The sequence below is a fragment of the Aspergillus nidulans genome, chromosome II (assembly GCF_000011425.1).
Source record: "Aspergillus nidulans FGSC A4 chromosome II".
NCBI classification, from domain to species: Eukaryota; Fungi; Ascomycota; class Eurotiomycetes; order Eurotiales; family Aspergillaceae; genus Aspergillus; species Aspergillus nidulans.
Genome location: NC_066258.1, coordinates 592,303 through 611,390, shown reverse-complemented (window position 1 = coordinate 611,390; position 19,088 = coordinate 592,303). Strand labels below are relative to the sequence as shown.

The 19,088-nt window shown below is 51.6% G+C and overlaps 11 protein-coding genes across 11 annotated transcripts, besides 1 other annotated feature; 5 read left to right on the top strand and 6 right to left on the bottom strand.

The window, feature by feature from the left end:
* Positions 1 to 19,088: part of a sequence feature (contig 1.139 1..347029(1)) that runs on past both edges of the window.
* Positions 148 to 847, bottom strand: ANIA_11041 (CHY zinc finger protein; the record flags this gene model as incomplete). Its single annotated transcript, XM_050611195.1, has 5 exons — positions 148 to 422; positions 476 to 537; positions 606 to 679; positions 747 to 790; positions 843 to 847. 5 exons carry the CDS (start codon positions 845 to 847, stop codon positions 191 to 193), a joined length of 417 nt encoding a protein of 138 aa, XP_050467245.1. The 3' UTR covers positions 148 to 190.
* ANIA_08053 (putative inositol polyphosphate phosphatase) lies at positions 1,587 to 5,557 on the top strand (the record flags this gene model as incomplete). Its single annotated transcript, XM_676230.2, has 6 exons — positions 1,587 to 1,634; positions 1,691 to 3,977; positions 4,026 to 4,235; positions 4,286 to 4,545; positions 4,592 to 5,259; positions 5,313 to 5,557. The coding sequence occupies 6 exons, from the start codon at positions 1,587 to 1,589 to the stop codon at positions 5,380 to 5,382; spliced, it is 3,543 nt and encodes a 1,180-aa protein (XP_681322.1). The 3' UTR covers positions 5,383 to 5,557.
* On the top strand, positions 5,864 to 6,885 carry ANIA_08052 (BTB/POZ domain-containing protein; the record flags this gene model as incomplete). The annotated part of the gene is made up of 4 exons (XM_676229.1): positions 5,864 to 6,009; positions 6,076 to 6,220; positions 6,285 to 6,435; positions 6,488 to 6,885. 4 exons carry the CDS (start codon positions 5,864 to 5,866, stop codon positions 6,883 to 6,885), a joined length of 840 nt encoding a protein of 279 aa, XP_681321.1.
* ANIA_08051 (F-box domain protein) lies at positions 7,119 to 8,819 on the bottom strand (the record flags this gene model as incomplete). Its single annotated transcript, XM_676228.1, has 1 exon — positions 7,119 to 8,819. The coding sequence occupies one exon, from the start codon at positions 8,817 to 8,819 to the stop codon at positions 7,119 to 7,121; it is 1,701 nt and encodes a 566-aa protein (XP_681320.1).
* On the top strand, positions 9,660 to 10,549 carry ANIA_11039 (GFA family protein). The gene is made up of 3 exons (XM_050611194.1): positions 9,660 to 9,962; positions 10,027 to 10,279; positions 10,344 to 10,549. Exons 1-3 carry the CDS (start codon positions 9,665 to 9,667, stop codon positions 10,477 to 10,479), a joined length of 687 nt encoding a protein of 228 aa, XP_050467244.1. The 5' UTR covers positions 9,660 to 9,664; the 3' UTR covers positions 10,480 to 10,549.
* Positions 10,814 to 11,442, top strand: ANIA_08050 (YjbQ family protein). The gene is made up of 2 exons (XM_050611193.1): positions 10,814 to 11,127; positions 11,223 to 11,442. Exons 1-2 carry the CDS (start codon positions 10,852 to 10,854, stop codon positions 11,379 to 11,381), a joined length of 435 nt encoding a protein of 144 aa, XP_050467243.1. The 5' UTR covers positions 10,814 to 10,851; the 3' UTR covers positions 11,382 to 11,442.
* ANIA_08049 (protein lbsA) lies at positions 11,592 to 12,534 on the bottom strand. The gene is made up of 3 exons (XM_676226.2): positions 12,126 to 12,534; positions 11,870 to 12,037; positions 11,592 to 11,815 (listed from the first exon to the last, which is right to left on the bottom strand). The coding sequence occupies exons 1-3, from the start codon at positions 12,462 to 12,464 to the stop codon at positions 11,681 to 11,683; spliced, it is 642 nt and encodes a 213-aa protein (XP_681318.1). The 5' UTR covers positions 12,465 to 12,534; the 3' UTR covers positions 11,592 to 11,680.
* ANIA_08048 (uncharacterized protein) lies at positions 12,766 to 13,484 on the top strand (the record flags this gene model as incomplete). Its single annotated transcript, XM_676225.1, has 3 exons — positions 12,766 to 12,843; positions 12,895 to 13,272; positions 13,320 to 13,484. 3 exons carry the CDS (start codon positions 12,766 to 12,768, stop codon positions 13,482 to 13,484), a joined length of 621 nt encoding a protein of 206 aa, XP_681317.1.
* ANIA_11040 (putative dephospho-CoA kinase) lies at positions 14,864 to 15,706 on the bottom strand (the record flags this gene model as incomplete). The annotated part of the gene is made up of 1 exon (XM_050611192.1): positions 14,864 to 15,706. The coding sequence occupies one exon, from the start codon at positions 15,704 to 15,706 to the stop codon at positions 14,864 to 14,866; it is 843 nt and encodes a 280-aa protein (XP_050467242.1).
* ANIA_11033 (DUF3431 domain-containing protein) lies at positions 15,965 to 17,363 on the bottom strand (the record flags this gene model as incomplete). The annotated part of the gene is made up of 3 exons (XM_050611191.1): positions 15,965 to 16,431; positions 16,481 to 16,923; positions 16,981 to 17,363. 3 exons carry the CDS (start codon positions 17,361 to 17,363, stop codon positions 16,214 to 16,216), a joined length of 1,044 nt encoding a protein of 347 aa, XP_050467241.1. The 3' UTR covers positions 15,965 to 16,213.
* Positions 17,806 to 18,846, bottom strand: ANIA_08046 (lipase family protein; the record flags this gene model as incomplete). The annotated part of the gene is made up of 4 exons (XM_676223.1): positions 17,806 to 18,105; positions 18,156 to 18,492; positions 18,552 to 18,717; positions 18,765 to 18,846. The coding sequence occupies 4 exons, from the start codon at positions 18,844 to 18,846 to the stop codon at positions 17,806 to 17,808; spliced, it is 885 nt and encodes a 294-aa protein (XP_681315.1).

Sequence of the window (19,088 nt, the reverse complement as noted above, 5' to 3'; positions counted from 1 at the left end):
TATGCGGGCTACTTAAACCTAAGGTTGATGCTCCCATCATTCAATTTCTGGCTCTGTAGAAACGAACCATCTACGATTATAAGCAACTCTTCAAGAGTGTATTTCAAAATCTAATTCGCTTTGGCGGAGTTGAAAGTGTTGGAGGGCGTAAGGTCGTAAATCATCATTATCTATGATACGCTCGTCTACCCTAAACGGTCTGCAGTGTCTTTGGCGTTGAAGATAGACCGTTCTTGATCGCCGCGCACACGGTCGTCCTTGAGCATTCTACATTGTCATCAGCGCATATCCTTCGCTTTGTTGCCGCGGAAGTCGCATACCTGGAGTTTATCCGCACGTCATCACCCTCAACCTGCAACGTCGGTTTCGGCGTGACAGCCTCGATCACGAAGTGGTTATCGCAGTGTGGGCAGTACTCGTCACTAAACGATACCCATTAGACCTCCATTTCGCAAAGTAAGTGCTGCCAGCGTACCTTTCCTCAAACTCCGCCGCGTCCTTACGGAAACACTTCTTGCATTTCTTGCAGGCGAAGGTCTACCCTTTATTAGCCGTTGTCCCACCAATCTGCCTCTCATATGCTGAAACCGTGGAAACGGGCGTACCATGTCGGAGGATTTCTGGAGTGGGTGAGACTCTTGCTCAAGGTGGCATTCGGCGCAATCGAACCATTTGCGGCCTGGCAAAAGCGGCAGTCAGCTAGATGTATAAATGTTTTACGGTAATGAGTAAGGGTATGTACGCACAGCATGGGGATCGAATGGCCACTTGAGCGTTGAGTATGTGTTTACTGAAGTTGCGTTAGCATGCGGCCACCAGAGATAGTGTCAGGGGGTACGGACCACATAATGGCGAGGAAGAGGGGGAAAGGAGAACTCTATCTAGGAAAAGAGCAAAGACCGCGGTTGGAGGGGAAAAGACTGTACCACGATTACCGTCTGGGTTGAGATAGACTATAGACTCAGTCAGACAGGACACCAAAGAAATGCGGTTCTTCAGGCGGAAACTAAAACTAAAAATAATTCAATTCACGCGACTCGAGTGAACAACATCAGTAGGCAGTCGCCGGTATCAGCTGGTCCAGCTAAATGGTGTGCTCCTTTCTTTGCTACCTCAAAATTTAGCAAATAGCTCTGTTGTCCTTTACACTGCCTCTACCCGACTCCTTTTTTTTCTCCTCCTGTTCGCGAGTTAGTTCGAGCGCATCCCCCACTCCAGGTCCGCTTCCTGCCACTTCTTTCATCCCCCTCCGAACTAACTACGTACACACCTTCTAAGCCCCGTTTCATATTCACCTCCGACACGCTATTCTTCGACTTCGTCTGCCGCTCTTTCTTTTCATATACAACCTTGCAGCGTCACCTCTGAATTCCTGTTTTTCTGTTCTCTTTGCGCCAACTCCTTACATTTAGCTCGGCAAACGGACCGTTGGCGGCTTGCCTAGTCATCCTCTCCAATTCCTCCGCATCTCTGTTCGGCACTATTTCTCATTGAACCTGGTGAACTTAGGATTGGGTGCTGTAATGATTCTGATCGAAAGCCTATGATCCAGCTTTCCAACCGATCCTTGCTCCAGATTTGTCGTCATGGAGGGAAACGACAAGGGCAAAGAAGCTACGGATAGCGCCCCCATCGTACGTCATCCGCTATAGTATACGAGATTGAAGGACTAACCGAGACCGCTGTCCAGAGACCAGTATCGTCACTTCTTTCCCACTTTGAAAATCTTTCGCATCGCCGTTCACCGTCGGCGGTTCCCAACGGTTCCCACGATTCTTACCTTCTCAAGGCTCCGCAGCTAGCCGACGATCCCCGTTCATCCACACGAGCCTCTCTCGATCTACCACGTCCATCTCCTTGGGGCTCTGGGACAGACACGCCGAATGGCAGCCGAACTGATTACGGGAATGGTACTCCCCGGCGGAATGGTGGATCTCCGGGGATATCACCTGGAAGGCGGCAGAGCAGGCCCATGTCAATGGTCTTCCACTCGTCGCCGCAGCTGCCACCTACTCTGACAGTAGACTCCCCGCGTTCTCCGCCGCGTGGGTTTAGTACCGACCGTGCTCGGGGAGATGATGCCCGTCCCGGCCGTAGTCCGCCGAGTGTTTCGCGAGAATCCCTGCACCTTGCGTCCGGCAAACCGTCGTCCAGTCGGCCAACAACCCCCACTAATTCGACATCAGCGGCGACAGAGCGGCCATCCGGGCTCTCCCCCCAATTGTCCTCCTCAGTAGGATCTACTGGTGGTAGCCCTACCTTGCCCCCTCTCAATCGAGCAACGAAACCCAAGATCCCCGCCAAACCGGCGGCCCTATCCTTTCACGAGTCGAACTCCTCTCTTGCACCACAGGGCTCGTCGTCGCAAGAATATGTGTCTCCATTTAGCACGCCGCCGGGCAGCCCCGAAAAGACACCGCCAAGTCGACCTACGGTCACCAAACCAGTCCAACCACAACGACGTCCCCCGAGCCGGCAATCTCCGCCTCTATCTGCAGTGGAGATTCCTACGCGGAGGTCAATGGAAAGGTCACCTGGCCGCCTGGCATCTTCGCAAGGATCCAGGGCGACATCAGCGTCGCGCCGCTCCCCGGCCCCTGAACCTCCGCGACAATCGAAGCCGTTGACGGTACAGATTCCTCCCAGAGGGCCTTCTGTCCAACCATCGTCTTTGGCAAGTGCTCCGCTATCTGCCCGGCTTAATCAGAGGAGCGACAGCCCCCATGCCCGACCAGGCCTCCCACCCCGCCATCCATCCACGGCCCGAAGAAGCGGCCGATCTCCTTCAAGACAAACACCGACTTCCGAAAATCCTGCATTTCCTCGACCCCCGCCTAGAGCCGATTCGATTCCCACACCTAAAATTCAACGTCAGCCGTCATTTTCTAGGGAAACTAAGCTAGGGCCACCACAACCCGTAAATAACCCTATATCAAGCGAAGAAGAACTGGTTGCGGATGAGCCACCAACACGTACCGATTATCCAGACGCATCGAACACTAACCGGCGACCGCCGCTTCTGAAGTCTGGGCCGAGAGAAATCAATACGCGATATGACACTCGGCTTATGGATGTGTGTGGGAAGCACGTCTGCACAACCGGTTACATCACACGCGTCTGGGATCTCACGACTGGTGAGCAGATCATGAGCTTAAGTCATGGTGAAACGGTCAAGAGTCTGTCGCTGGCCTTTAAGCCCGGGGCCGGACTTGAGGATGAAGGCCGGCGTGTTTGGGTAGGCACAAACACAGGGGAGCTTCACGAGATCGATGTCTTCAGTGGGTCAGTAGTGGCCTCTCGGTCATATCCATCGCGTCGGGAGGTGATCAAAATTCTACGGCATAAGAAGGAAATGTGGACGCTTGACGATGAAGGCAGATTACTAGTGTGGCCTCCGGATGAGTCGGGCGTGCCGAATCTACAATATAGTTATCATAATCCTTACGACAGGGTTGCAAGGGGGCATACCTTTTCCATGGTTGTCGGAGACACTCTATGGCTCGCTACAGGGAAGGAAGTGCATTTGTATCGACCGAATGCGCCTGATGACGTTTCATTTAAAATCCTCAGAAAGCCTTTGGGTTCGCACCACACGGGAGAAGTTACCTCCGGTGCCTACACCACACGAGATGGTGGCCGGGTGTATCTCGGTCACGCGGATGGCAAAGTCACCGTCTACTCAGCGAGCAATTATGCCTGTCTCAATGTGGTGAATGTCAGTGTATACAAAATTAATTGCCTGGGTATTGTGGGTGACAACCTCTGGGCTGCCTATAAGACCGGCATGATTTACGTGTATGATACAAGTACCGACCCCTGGACGGTGATGAAGGACTGGCGCGCGCACGACAGCCCAGTTTGCGGGTTCTTGCTCGATTCAAGCAGTGTTTGGACCATGAATCGACTGCAAGTGACGTCCCTTGGGACAGACAACTGCATTCGTCTTTGGGATGGAATGCTCGAAGACGATTGGCTAGGTTTGTGTTGTCGACCCCGGCGTGGTTAACTGGCTAACAATGAAGTAGAAATTCAAATGCAAAAGAGAGATGTGGAATTCTGCACATTTCGCGAGATCAGTGCAGTGATCCTGACCTGGAATGCCGGTGCCTCTACCCCTGGTAGTGTGCGCACATCGACGTTCATTCAAGATGCTATTCACCCAGAAAGCCCGCCGGAGATTCTCGTGTTCGGTTTCCAGGAACTGGTCGACCTCGAAAATAAGAAGATAACAGCCAGTACGTATTGGATGTCGCACTTTTGAACCTCCGCTGCTAACTTGTTGCAGAGAGCTTGCTTCTAGGAAGCAAGAAAAAGGAAAGTGGCGAGAAAGAGCATATGAGTCGTCAGTACCGCGTGTGGATGGAGCACTTGACACGTTGTATCAATGACTGCATGCCACTCGAGGAGTCGTACGTGCTCTTGCATAGTGCGAATTTGATTGGTCTTTTTACGTGTATATTCGTCAAGCACAAGGAACGGGCAAAGATCAAGGACGTCAGTGCCGCTGAGATAAAGCGGGGCATGGGAGGATTGCATGGCAACAAGGTAGGTTTCTAAACGCTCATCGTACGGGGTGAGGCTAATAATGTAGGGTGCTCTGGTTTTTCGCTTTGTCCTTGATGACAGCTCCCTCTGCTTCGTTAATTGCCATCTAGCCGCAGGGCAGACGCAAACCACGCACCGCAACAACGATATCGCCGCTATTCTTGAGACTGGGTCGCTGCCTGTGGAGACAAGCCTGACTTCTCGGCTGGATCACTTTGTTAGTGGTGGAGATGGGTCGATGATAATGGACCATGAAATATGTATACTGAATGGAGACCTCAACTACCGCATTGACTCGGTGCCGCGACACGTGATCATCGAGGATATTCGAAACAATAATCTCGCAAAACTTCTCGAACGAGACCAACTTCTCGCATCGAGACGTAAGAATCCTGGATTCCGGCTGAGAGCGTTCCAAGAGGCCCCGATCACGTTTGCTCCGACATACAAGTATGATGTGGGCACGGATGAATACGACTCCAGCGACAAAAAGCGATCCCCTGCCTGGTGTGACCGGGTCCTGTATAGGGGCCTAGGTCGGATTAAGCAGCTTGAGTACCGGCGCCATGAGGTCCGGGCGTCAGATCACCGGCCGGTGAGCGCAACGTTTAAATTCCGCATCAAGACAGTGCTCCCTGAGAAGCGAGAGGTTCTGTGGGAAGCCTGTCAGAAAGAATTCCAGGCCGAAAAGCGAAGGCTCGCGTCAGAGGCTAGGTGAGCACCAAGCTGGTATTTGTCTCGGAATTTCGCATACTGACATAATACAGCATTGAGTACCTCATCAGCGTACTCGGAACTAACCCTAAACAGGCGCGAGCCCTTATCCTGGGCAACTGAAGCTCAGTAATCTCTCTTGAGCTTTCTATACTTTGTTTAATTTTCTGTAAGTAGAGGTTGGAATTGCATTGGTGCCTATTTGGAGGCACAAGAACTGCATAGTATCTCGGTCATCGTGATGCGCTCGCAAGGATGGCCTGTACGACTTATGACTCACGATAGACATGTATCACGATAGAGCTGCCGATGAGGCGAGGCAGGAGTTACAATCAAATAATGGTGTATACTAGTATTAGGTATACATAAATACGAGCGTTGAATTAAATTGTGCTGGAAGGAGCTTGATGGTGGCCTCCTTCCTGTCTCGGATGCCATACTCATATGTCGCCGACATCCGGTCTCTCAACTTGCCACAACGTGAACCCATTCTTCTCTTATTTGTCGTTCATTTATAGAATCCCGTCTCTCAACCCGTCAACTTTAGTTTATTGTCATCAGGGTCACAGACTCTACACTCGCAATCCATAACGCACTAGCCACCATGTCATCGGTTCAGGAATCCGTCGACGAACAACAACAAAGTCAAGCGCGTAGAATAGCAGAACAGAGAGCACACGAGGATATTTACGCCGTGACGAGTGGCTCCATAACCATTCGGCGGAAAGAGCTAGTGCACCATATCGAAAAGTGAGCTTGCTGTGTACCAGTACCTAAGGATCCAAAGGCATATCCAGCTGATCAAACACCTCCTAGTACACTTATAAGAGACAGTGAGAGTGCCTTCCTCTCTGACATGATCATCGAATGCCAGAACATAGAATTTCCCTGCCACAAAGCAATTGTCTGCGCCCAGTCGCCGACCATCAGGGCTTGTGTCCAAAAAGCTCCGGTGAGAGCCGTATGTAAATTCCTCACTTCATCCTCCTGGGATCTTGTAGTGTCGAAACCTAAGCATTCTCTAGCGCCGCTGTAGAGTCAAGATAAAATGTCATCCGCTTGTCTTTCGGATGGCAATCGAGTTCCTCTATACGTGCAACTATGAGTTCTTTATGGATTTTGGATTTCCAAGCCGATTCATGGCAAAGGGGCAGACGGTATCTGCTGATCCTATTGGTATGCTTTGCGCTCTCTTGGAAAATAGGCAGATACTAACTGCCTACATTAGACCGTCTGGATTGTTGCGAGTTGTCTCTTCACCTCCAAGTACATGTTCTGGCACAGCGTCTTCGGATACGAGCACTCAAGTTCTACGCCGTCAACAGAATCGTTAGTGTTCTACAGAGAACATCTTTTCCAACAGTTTATCCGCGCTTCGCGCGCGAAGTGTACTGGACCATTAAGGAGAAGGATACACTTGTGAAGAGAGTTGTTACCGCTCATGCAGACAGGATCACGCGTCAGTTGAGGGACCGGAATCACTTCGATGCGCGATTTCCGCTGTATTTGCTTCGAGAGATTGAGGAGTTTGGAGTCGACTTTCTGGCGTGGATGCCAGACTGGGATGATCCTCTGAATGGTGATTGCAGTAGTGGTACCTTAGCCCCGACCCATTGGTATTGTTGACTTGATGTTGCCTGCTAGGTTGTATGCTTAGTCTTTAATTCTTATTTTAGGTCAGACATGGCTCAGTTTGGGCTCGAAATCAGTGTATCTTTCGTCACATTATGTGTAACATTAGCTGGTAGACTAAGGTTGGCATCCTTCATTATCACGTGGTATTCATGTGTCAAACAGTATGAGAACAAGTGCATGCAATATCACAATCTTAGGAACATAAAGAAGACGGAGAAAACAGGCTACCGCCACAGATCCCCTCGACTGTCCCTCTTGAACCCACCACTACTCTTCGGCCTGCCATCATCAACCGGCACAGCCAAAAACCCCCCAAACCCATTCCCAACAAGCACACTCTTCCTCGCATCACCGCCCCAACTTCGACTAAGTGATGCCCCATGAAAACTCACCGGCCGCGTCACGCTATCTCTTCTTCCACCTGTCGACGGACCAAGCGGCTCGTACGGCGTGAAGTTCCATTCCAGCTCATCAAGACCCTTACTATACACGTTCAAGGGCCTCACAAGACCACCACCCATGAACTGCGGCCCCGACTCGCCTCCTCCGTACAGGCGTGGGGGCGGGGCTAATAGCAGCGCCTCGGGAAAATCCGCGTCACGGACGTAAAGGTCTGTTAGGGCGGGGAGGGAATTGGACATTAGCGTGGAGATGAGATAGGTGTAATAGCTTGCTGCCTTGGGGGGCACGCCGTAAGAGCCCGGCGGGGATGTGATTTCGTAGTGCAGGAGGCGGAGTGTACTTGAGGCCAGGGGGGGTACTTTTTCAGCGGGAAACGAGCGGGTGACCTCTTGCGTGATTTCAAGACCTTGCAGGTTTGGTGTGTGCTGTAAGAGAGTGTGGAGGGTTGCGGGGGCGACACCAGTTGAGGAGAGAGTTAGGTGGGTAAGGTTTTTGCGAAGCAGAGGACTTGAGAGGAAAGATATCAAGCCCGTTATTGTGATGGATGGTGTATTGCGGAGGGTAAGTCGTTGGATGGCGGGAAAGGGCGGAAGTTGGGACTGGTCTGACGCGAAGATGGAGTCGTCAAGATAGGGCGTATTATCGATTGTAAGGTTTCGAAGATACGGGAAGGAAGCGAGGGAGAGGCGGAGCGTTGATGGCTCGATCTCAAGTTCCTGCAGCTCCAGAATCTCGAGGTTACTCCAGAGCTGGGAGTTGGGGAGCTGTGCAAAGGAACCCTCTGCGCCGGATCGGTAGGTCATACGGCGCAAGTCCGGGCAGCGTGCCATGAGCTCTTGCTTCAACGTTAGACAGGCTGGGTCGTCGGTGTAGATACCTGAGGGGAGGTCGACGTAGCGCAAGTTTGGGAGAACAGAGATGGTGCGGGCGATTTCGGCCTTATTGGCTTCGCGCGTCATATAGGGCATGCGAAGGGAGAGGACTTGGTTTCCGAGGTCGCGGGAGAGTCGCACTGAGCGCATGAAGAGGGAGAGGCGCACTTGTGGAGGGTCAATGGGGTCGGCATTGCGGTCGAAGCGGGAGCGGCGCTTGCGCTTCGCTGCAAGGATCTCTTCAAGTTCGCAGTAGTGGACGGCGTCGATACGGACGTGAGAGTATCTACTAATATTAGATCGCTTCAGGACATTGGTATGAGGAGCGTGGACTTGCAGCAATGACTGAGCAATGGGGTGCCAACGGCGGGACACCAGCGCGCAGTGCGCCAGATCGCGCATGTCACAGAGCATGCAGCCATCCTCGGTCATGGATTCTTCCGAGGTATCGTAAGAGTTATCGACAGCATGCGGGCAAACGAACGAGAATATCCGCGCGAGTACTGGTGGCGGCAGCCGTTTGGTGAGGTCCCCAAGGTATGAAGGCAGAGGAGGGACGTCGCGGTTCATGCGGAGGTGGTCGTAACTGACGGCGTTCCCCGCACGGCTCTGGCTCTTGGAACGCCCGCGAAGTCGGCTCAAGAGTCCCATGCTGGAGGAGAGGACATCGGTGTACCAGCTCTTAAGGGTCCAATTCCGTGATAGATTAGGGCCAGAAGTAGAAAGTAAAAGTGGCTGAAGATGAGGCGACTGCAGACTGTCGGAAATAAATGAAGGATGGAGCGGGGGGCCAACTAAGCGAGTCGATCTGGAGGAGGCCCGTGTTTTTTATACTCATTACTCAGAGTCGCAGCAGCAGTCCAATGGTCGAAATGATCCCAGTAATGCTCCCAATAATGGTCCGAATATCATATATCTTGCGCTCCTGCACTAAACCGTCCGACGATCACCTTGGTGTCGTTGTTGGTTCTCCTGAGCCGGGGTCCCTCGTCTTCCATTATTGGCTGTGACTGTGCTGGCCATATTTATAACCACGAATCATCACAGACGACAAGACACAGAGGCGCCGACTGTCATGCCAAGCGTGAGGAAACGGTCGACCCGACGAACTGGCAGGCGGCGTTTCATCTGGCGCTTTCAATTTCGTTTCAGGGCTGGGCCATGCGTATTTCGTACCTAAGAAATGCTCACTAAGATACTGATAACATCGACACCTGAGGCTGAAACCATCAAGGTCCGCACGCGCTCAGCTCCATCGATGATTTCAGGCAGATTCTGACAGTCTGCTCTCTATCTTCTCTTCATTTTTTACCGTATCAAAGCCGGCCAGATGCTGTCATCTCAGGACATTGATCTTGAAGGTATTCGAATCGCGTTCCATCAATCAAGGTCGCCATGACATGACATCACCTATCGGTCATGAGCCTAGACGCAGTCTACAAAGTGACGGACAGGGCGCTGTTTAACGAGGTAGTTTCTTGGATCATCAGCTCATCATGCTCTATAGCCGGCTTTTATCGAGCTCCTCAAGGGCTTTAAATACCTTCAACACCCGCTGCTTCCCAATCAACACACGATATCTTAGTTATTCTAGACGTCTTTACAAGCCCGCAATGCCTGAAAAAGATCCCGGTTACAAGGACCGCCCGCCATACAAGATACGGTCTGATGAAGAGTTTGGACCGGTCAAATGGCGCGCAAGCTGCAATTGCGGCCAAGTCACTTACAAGATCAGCCGAGAGCAGCCACTGAACGCGAAGTACTGCCACTGTCGAGGCTGCCAAGTGACTCATGGTACGCGGACCTGACATGATTCTGATGCTGTCTGCAAGACTGTACTAACTTGCAACTCCTATAGGTGCTCCATTCCAGTGGTGCGCAGTGTTCCATAAGTCTGACCTCCAGTTCAACAAAGGCACGGAGGGCCTGTCCTTCTACTCTTCCCAGGACAAATCCAGAGACTACCAGTTACCAACAAAGGTGGCATGTGCGCACTGTCGCAGCCCGATCCTAGACGAAGGAAAGAATGTCTGTTTGATTTTCCCGGAGTTAATTGACTATGAGGGGTCGGGTACGGATCACGAAACCTGGAGGAAGGCTTTTGAGTCAAAGTATGTTCTAATCTTTGGCTCTCTTGGGCATCTTCTGGGAATAGATATTAATCCGATATTACAGGATGCATATCTTCTATTCTGCTCGTACAATGGATATCCCGGACGGTAAGCCGAAGTGGGCTGGAATGGATGAACAGAGCGAGGCGCTTGATGACTATGGAAAGCCGAAAAATAAGGATGATAATTCGCGGATTTAACCGTCTGCGTAGTGGCTATGTATGAATATCAATTGAATGTAGTTCAAGAAGGAATTGTCTCGTTACAAAGTAGGCGTGCGCTCAAAAATGACGTCGATAGGATTTCCCCACCAAGCGGTTTTCAACAGAACAGCGTCCCCTCCACAAAGTTTCAATTCACAACTTATCCAGCCCGGATAGAGTCTCTACATTCTGTAAGTGATCCCTTTAATATCTACTCAAAATGACACTTGATACGTATCCCTAATTGTTCCCCCCACTCTGCCCATCTACCGACTATCTTACCCCGCAGCATCAAAACCACCTCCAGCTCAGCTTCTAACGATCTCGCCAGCATCGCAACCCAATAAAAAAAACTAAATAGCTGCAAAAATGCCTTGGACGCAAAAGACATTTACTCTGCCCTCAAAATCGCGCGGCTCCTACCTCATAACTGACCACATCCTTTCATCGCTGCCGGAAATCCGCGAGTACAAGGTCGGCATGTTGAACCTCTTCGTTCAGCACACCTCCTGCGCGCTCTCGCTAAATGAGAACTGGGACGAGGATGTCCGCGAGGATATGTCTGATGCGCTGGACCGCATTGCGCCCGCTGACAAGAAGGGGAACCTTTATCGGCACAGTGCGGAGGGGGAGGATGATATGCCGGTATGCAACCGCTATGTTTCTAACCCTTGTGCTTTTCTCTGAGGAGAGGCATATATTTCAAGGACGCGCAGTGTGCTAATGTTCGAGTTGGATAGGCACATATCAAGTCTGCGCTCATTGGAGCGTCGGTCAACATACCTATTTCGAACGGCAAATTGGCGACGGGAACGTGGCAGGGCATTTGGTACTTGGAATTCCGGGCTATGAGGCATACGAGAAAGGTTGTTGCTACTATTCAGGGGGAGAAGGAGTGACTAGATGCAGATGTGGATTATCATCTATAGTATCAGGGTGCTACTATTAGTTGGTTTGCATGATGTCAATGAGAAGGTTTGGTGTATCTCCAGTAGAGCCTTGGAAGAGGGTTACGCCGCTTGATCGCGTGCCTCGAGGCGTCCGTAGTTTATAGTTACTAGTAGTCTAGTGATTGACAAGCTTTTGATAGCTGATAAAAGAGATGTAAAGAACATGGTCTATATCCATAGATTGGTACAACTGTACAGGCCCAGCCAGGCGACATAAAAAAACATGCAATAACGCCAAAAACCATACCTTACCGCTGCTCGTACCCAGTGGCACCCTCAGTCACACGCTGGTTTTCGTTCACCTCCTCGGCAGCACCGGTGGGTTCAAGAGGGTAGCTAGAGGTGGGAAGAGACTTAAGATATTCACGGTGGTGCTCGTGGGCCTGCTAGCTGGTTAGCCTTATAAATGTATCTTGCAAAGATCTCGAATGACGAACGAAAGGAAGTCCACAGTAGCCGCAGGGAACAATCTCGGGCTTGTCGGTGTTGATAAAGATCCTGGGGTGGCCCAGGGGACCGCCGCCACCGTCGCAGCTGACGATCTTGTCCTTCACCCAGCGGACGGGCTGCTTGTGAATGAGCTCGATAGCGGCCATAGGCGTGGGCTATATCCATGTGTCAGTTGACTTTCCAAAACCCGGATCTCGGTTACTCCGCCTCCGAGAAAACACATTCACCGAGCCATTGACGAACCTGAAGATGCATAATCGTCTGCTCAAACCGAGGTCCACTCATCGCCTCTGCTCTCGGCTTCTGGTTTGAGGCCCAGGTGCCCTTCCGGTTAGGAGCCTGCATAGTTCGAACACGCTCAGCGGCGTCTGTAGATTCCTGCAGCGCAGCATCCCACGCTCCCATTGAGTCAACAGGCGTAGCATCAGTCTCAGAGACATTGGGTTTGGCCGGTCGCGGGGTCGGATCGTTCGGCTGCATAGCGTTCTCAGTGAAGCGAGGGACGGTAGTCGAGTAGGCGGCCCGCGAGGCAACGCGCGACGAGAGCGCCGCTATCCGGCTTCGGACTGTAGGCAGCAACATCTTCCCAGCAATTATGGCGTATGCGGAAGTTATAATGGCAAGCGTGAGATGACGGGGAGGTCAGTTGAGGGTTGAGGTTTGGAGGTCCAATTATTTGCGGAAGCTTTGATTCGATGGCCGTGGAGGAGCCAATCGGCGCTACAGGGCGGTGTGTTTCTGCCGGTAGTGCCTTTGATTTTCTTGAACTTCAGAGGTTTGAGGTTGGTGTTTTATTTCTTCGATCTTCTCCTGTCGTTCGACGATTGACTTTATTTTATAATTCTACACCTGCGAGATCTGGCATTGAAAAAAAGTAGCACCCATGCCTTCACCTTCATCATCAGGCTCCAAGCCTGCCAAGCCTGAAAAGAACATGTCCTCGCGGCTTCTTACAATGAAGGTGTGCACTTCCATAATTCCGTGTATATACTATTACGCTAACACAATGTAGTTCATGCAACGAGCTGCTGCCAGTGCTGCTACAAAAGAGGCTGCCCAATCTGCGTCCGGTAGCGAACTCTCAGATTCTACACCGAAAAAACGCAGAGTCTCTGCTGCAGACGGAATCTCACCCGCACCCTCGTCGGACTTAGAAGCGATCTCAGCTGCTCTCGCGGAAGAAGAGGAGCGACGGCGGGAAGCCATTTCTCGGCAGGCGGCGGAAGCGGGAGAAACAGAATGGGTGCTTGATTTTGGAGATGCTGTTACCGTGGACCAGCCTGCTCAGCCGCTCGTACTTGCAGACAGTTCTTTAGACGCAGATGATGACGATTTGGGCTATGGGGGCCGCCAACTTTATGGCAACTTCAAAAGGAAGACCAAAGCTAAGGTTTGTTTCCGTATTCTCACTAGGAGCTGACACTAATGAAAATGCAGCCACCGACTGAAGAAGCTGAAGATGGGGGCGATTCTCCAAAACCCCGACAAACAGAGAAACAGAAGAGGGTAAACATCGACACAATAACTAGTATATCTGGCGGACGTTCGAAACAGCCTGGAGGAAACAATGAGAAGTCGCAAAAGAAACGAAAACACAAATGAACGGTGACAGAACATCAACGACATCCAACAGCCTTCCCTCCAGAGCGGCGGAATCTTTTACCAGGAAGAGTGCACAGCCAAAAGACGATTATCATCGCATTGCCAACAGGACCCCAGCGCTGGCTTGGTGAATTATTAACTTGGTTCAGCGAGTGCCCATCTTGGTCCAGTGTATTCCACTCTTGGGTTGGCGAATTCCACTCTTCCGTTGGTGTATCCCACTCCTGAGTCGCGAATTCAGTTCTGAGCCGTTGAATTCAACTTTCGAACTTTTTCGAGGCGGTTTATATTGAAAGCTTCGGCTCGCTTCGCGCACGACAATGTCGTCTCTCACAAACGGAACCTTCTCTGCTTAGTATCCTTCCACCGGCCTGTGTTCATATTTTGACCACGCCTGTAAACACGGACTTTGACAACATCCGATGCTAGGGGCTCGCGACAACTGCGCATAGGGCTGGGCAACCCAACTTCAACACGGACATGCAACTTTTCGTCCGCTCTGAATCTCTGAACCGTCCGTGGTCCACGGGGAATTCCATGATCGAAAGCGAACTTGTCCGTCAGAAGTTCTAATAGACCGAGGGGCTGGCGATAACCTCTTATGCCGTACTCTGATCAGGAATTCACATATAACCCCGGCCTCGAGGATGAGCTGACTACATATTGTTACACCAGTCAATCTGAAACATATCCACGATCATCACACACCTCTGGCTCTTCTGGAATTGTTGTAATCAAAATGGCCGGGACTTTACCTGGCTCATACATATTTGCTTGTGCCTGCTCGTATTCTCTCTGGAACCCTTTCCTTGCTGATTGCGGTCGAATCTGCACTGGAAGGGGCGCGCGCGACCTCAGGAATGGAACTCGATCGTCTTTAGAGCGGACGAGGCGCGGTGTCTCAGTCTGGAGTCCTTCGACCGTGAAGTACGATCCGGCGCATGGACAGAACATGGTGCGACTCAAGTTTGAGATTAGGGTTCCAGCGTAGCGAATTGCGTCGTAGTGCTTTGGGAAAGGAAAGTAGCCCGCGAGTTGCGCAACCTGAAATAATAAGTCTAAGGCGACGTAAGACACGACAAGGGCATTGGAAACAGAGCCAGACTCTAACTCTTATCGCGAGCCCACACCATTAGTCTCCTTATGCCCAAATAGGAAGGCATTATTGAACCCAAACTCAAGTCTATCGATCCTTCATCCTCCATCGACCAGATCAACTCCTGAATTTCACGCACACCTTCTCGAATCATGAGCCACGACGAATGCTGGATTACATATATCATTAAGATCCATCAATTTTACAGCTCACTTAAGGCACCAAGAGACCAGTCGAACACCAGGTCTGATGCGACTCAGAAAGAGCAGTATACCACATCGCTTCACAACTTTGCCTTCTCTCCAGCCTCCTTCCTCTCCCACCTTCTCCTGATTCCATAATTAACAGCTAGATTCCAAGCCGCAACCCCGACTCCAAGCGGCGGCGCCAAAAGCAGCCACCACGCCCACCACCTCGGACTCCTTCCCTGAATTGTAGCGACAGCCTTCCTAACCTCCCGTTCCAGCTCCTCTTTATCCCCATCATTCCAGACGATAACTCCGCGTGCACTCTCTGTGCCCCGAAACTCCGCCTTCTCCACTTTCCCCTTCACGTCGCCCTGGCTCTTCACGCGGTTCTCCGCGTCCTCGGCTGAAAGGTGTGCGTCGCGCGCGCGGAGACGAGCCATTTGTACGTTCGGGTCACTGACGCCTACGACAACAACGGTGCCGCAAATCAGGTCCATGCCGGACTCGAAAAGAAGAGGCACGTCGAGCACGACAGCCCAGTAGCCGTGAAGATAGTAGTATAGGAGGCTTTTGTAGACCTCCCATCGGACAGCAGGATGGACGATCTTGTTGAGGATCATGCGGTCTCGCTTTCGTTCTTCGGACGTCCCAAAGACGCGCCGGCCAAGGGCGGGTCTGTTCAGAGGGCGTGGTTTCGGTGGCACTGACGCATCTTGTGTGTTTTGCCCGTCTGAATGTTCGGCGGGGAGAAGGAGGTCCGGTGTGCTGGGACCAAAGTAGTTTACAATCGCGTTATAGCCGGGGGTTCCTGGTTCCACGACTTTGCGGGCGAGTTGGTCGGCATCGATTATGGGGAGCGAGTAAGGCGGGGAGGAGAGAAGAGAGGAGACGGTGGATTTGCCGGTTGCGATGGAGCCGGTTAGGCCTATTATAAGCATCTGGGCGGTGTTTTCAGTAAAGAGAACAAGGAGTAGTATTGGGTATTATGTGGGAGCGAGGATTGAGAGACGACGTGGAGATAGTATACAGACCGCAGAAGCGGATATAGATGGGGAGTGCTGGAGTAGCTGCAAGTTCCCGAGGTCCGTGGTTGATGTTCCCGTTCCGGTATCGCTTGGAATAGCTACATCAAATATAACAGCTCTTGTCCACTTCCTGATTTGCACTTGGACACCTTATTTCAAAATTAAATTCAGTGCACAGATGAAATATCGGACTTAGATCTATCAATATCGTACATCAGGTGGCCCGATTTCGTGCCAGACAGCAGGAAGTCTGGACGAAGCGAGAAATGGCGAAGTTTACCATTCTGCGGGGATGCCCTCATATGGGGCCGCGAGTGTCCTGCTGGTCCAGAAATGAAATACCAGCATCCACCGGAGTGGGTATGGCGTGGACATAGTTTGTCCTTAATTATTATTCAACCGGCGAACCAAGAATGTGTACTATGACTTCGGCTCCGGAAGCCCGCCTTTGCTGGGATCTTGTTTCTGTCCATTCCAGCCGATATAGGGCCAGCCCTTAGGGAGGGTTGAATACGGCGGAAGTTGGTAACGGTCATTGCACGCACCCAGGCTCGGACAAGTCAGATCACACAGTCCAAACACCTTACAGTAGCACTCTTCGGCTGAGGGACAATGGATAGGTTCCTTTCCAAAAATCACTGCGAAAGTCAGCTAACCCTGCGACATGATTCTCGAGCGAAAACATACTATGCCACGAATACTCCATAATCCGCCCACTTAGATCGTCCGTTAAGTCCGTCTCTAGCAGCCACTTCCGAAATCGCACGTAATCGCTCTTTGGCCGCTCGCGAATCTTCCAGCTTGTGACACCAAATTGCGCGCAACAGGACACACCCACAGCCTCAGGCACGTCGACTTCAGGAAACAGCTCCATGAATCCGTTCTTGAAGTATTCGCCGGCATGAACTGCCTCGCGGTGGGTGTCAGTCAGCGGATGGATCTCGTCGGGACATCCGAGGACCCAAACGCATCGGAGATTGACGTATCCTTGTTTCTCGAGGTACGAAAGCTGGAAATTGCGCAGCATTGGCACGCCATCGTAGTACGGGTCGTCGTTGTGCCATTGGTACCTTTGGGAATGAATAAAGAGGATCGAATCGGGGAGGTTATCATAATTATCAATGATGTATCTATAGGCAGGCGCTCAGTTAGACCAGTAGTTAAGCAGAGAAAGAGGCTGCGCTCACGTCAGATAGACCATGGACTCCCGCCCCTTGTTCTGGCTCACCGTCAACGGGGCGTTCTTATCGTCCACGACATAGATGCTCTTATGGTAGTCCGGGAAGAATTTATGCAACCATGAGACATCGTCGCTTTTCATACTAGCCACGACCATGCTTTTCCGGATGGGGGCAGACTGTCGCGCCGGGGTTGCCTGGCCGGAGTGCGGATCTTTATTTGGGCCACCGAGAGCTTCGAAGTCGTATATCGTGGGGTCGGCATGTTTATGGAGTGATGGTTTTGAGAAGAAGAGCAGGTACAGAGCGAAGATGATGAAAATCGTCAGGAAGATCGCTTTCTCCCGGTTGCGGCGGCGCGGACTGTTGACACCGCTGAAAAAGAAGAACATGGCTGCCGCCAGCGACTACCACAGAATTATAGCCCGGAGCCCAATTCGGGAATATGCAACGTCAATTCGTGAATCGTCAAAGCTCAGTACTATAGTTCGCGTTGTCAAGCCAAATCGACTGAGCAGCCGGTCATGGCTGCACAGTCGACTAGCGGAAATTGAGCTTCAGGAAAGTCGCCGTGGGGTCGACTATGTCACGTCCTTCGGATGGGACGTGATGTGTGACGAGCGAGGTTGGTAAGGCGTTTTGAAGTTGGAAATTGGAGACAGTTGGCAGCTCAAAATCGGGGAATTGAGAGTCACGAGTGGAGCGGATCGCCGGAGCCGTCGCTGGGCCATTCCATTTGCACAACTCGACTTTACACAGTACATTTCTTCATATCCATGCTAACATAACCATTTCTCATCATATACAAAGTATAGAGTATATACCATCATTTCATTACTGGCAGGCAGTGATATCTATCAGATACCAACTGTGTGCCTCCACTGACTGGGCAGCCTCACCCGCATTTCCGTCCCTCGACCCAACGCCTTCAATCACCTGGATATCTGTCGTCGTCGGGGTAACCTCATTGTCGCTGGTAATCCAATACTCAGGGCTCAAGTGGCTGAAGCCCAACAACATGGGAGGAAGTCTGGGAACGATATCGTTAGTGTGCGTCACTCGATAGTTTGCCCCCTGGTCTGTGATGTATTGCGCCAAAGCTTCGTTGCCAACACGCGGGCTACCATAGGGGTACTACGCTCGTCAGCAGACAGCTAGCCACCAGCTGGACACTGGATTCTTACAAGTTCGATGGCATAACCTGCTTTTCGCAGCTGCGCTGCGCCTAGAGTAGCCAATGCTCCTCCAAAGCTGTGGCCTGTGAAGACAATGGCGTAGCCGGGATATGTGGCAGTAGCAGACTCAATTGCTGAGGTCAACGAGTCTGCAACAACCTGCCATGCCTTCCAGAACCCGCCGTGGGCTTTGCATCCGCTACAGATCTCCTCGACCGACTCCAGGCCAAAGTCGAGGTTTGCAATCCACGTGTCAATCGTCCGGCTCCCACGGAAGGACAAGACGAGTAACTCGTTGGTTGTATCTGCGGCAAGGAAGCCTGCTACATCCCCGTATTCGTTCTCCCTGTGACTCGTCAGACTAGTTGGATCTGTTTGGAACCCCGAATGCAGGGCTTAACGCACTGATAGAATTCAGCCAGCGTTGTCGTGTCTGCTGCCTCAACTGTCGGGCAGTTTCCAGATGCGCAAGTCAGCTTGTCCCCGACTGACCCAATATTGGGTGTGCAGTACGATGCCGCAGAATACTCCGCGAACAGGGTCAGTTGATTTAGGGCCTCCGTCGAAACGTCTACACAACGTTAGTCCTGTACCATATCCCCATGCAAGGTGACATACCACGACGATTCAGCGGCGCTGGAGCGGCAACGGCTAACCCAGCAAGGGCTACGAAGATGGCAGAATACCCCAAACGGATCATATCGGCAGTATCACCAACCTATCGAGAATGTACAATATGTATAAGAAGGCCGCAGGAACTATCAGAAAAGAACCGCGCCGCTGCACTAAGGCACAGAAACCTCTTGTTTGATCATCAGGAACATTTTGCTACTTATATACTAATCGTCTTCCAGTCTCCAGTCAAAGGGCAGACCAGTCAAAAATCGAGAAGACACCACGTACTCGCATAGGCACATTCCTCACTTGTCTAAGGTATGCCAG

Bases quoted from the DNA above. Each gene is read 5' to 3' on its own strand.
- ANIA_11039 (XM_050611194.1), top strand. From the start codon at position 9,665: ATGCTCTATAGCCGGCTTTTATCGAGCTCCTCAAGGGCTTTAAATACC. The intron at 9,963-10,026 runs GTACGCGGACCT...CAACTCCTATAG, and splicing joins AGGCTGCCAAGTGACTCATG to GTGCTCCATTCCAGTGGTGC. The intron at 10,280-10,343 runs GTATGTTCTAAT...CCGATATTACAG, and splicing joins AGGAAGGCTTTTGAGTCAAA to GATGCATATCTTCTATTCTG.
- ANIA_08050 (XM_050611193.1), top strand. From the start codon at position 10,852: ATGCCTTGGACGCAAAAGACATTTACTCTGCCCTCAAAATCGCGCGGC. The intron at 11,128-11,222 runs GTATGCAACCGC...CGAGTTGGATAG, and splicing joins AGGGGGAGGATGATATGCCG to GCACATATCAAGTCTGCGCT.
- ANIA_08049 (XM_676226.2), bottom strand. From the start codon at position 12,464: ATGTTGCTGCCTACAGTCCGAAGCCGGATAGCGGCGCTCTCGTCGCGC. The intron at 12,038-12,125 runs GTTCGTCAATGG...ACATGGATATAG, and splicing joins AGACGATTATGCATCTTCAG to CCCACGCCTATGGCCGCTAT. The intron at 11,816-11,869 runs GTTCGTCATTCG...ACCAGCTAGCAG, and splicing joins GCTACTGTGGACTTCCTTTC to GCCCACGAGCACCACCGTGA.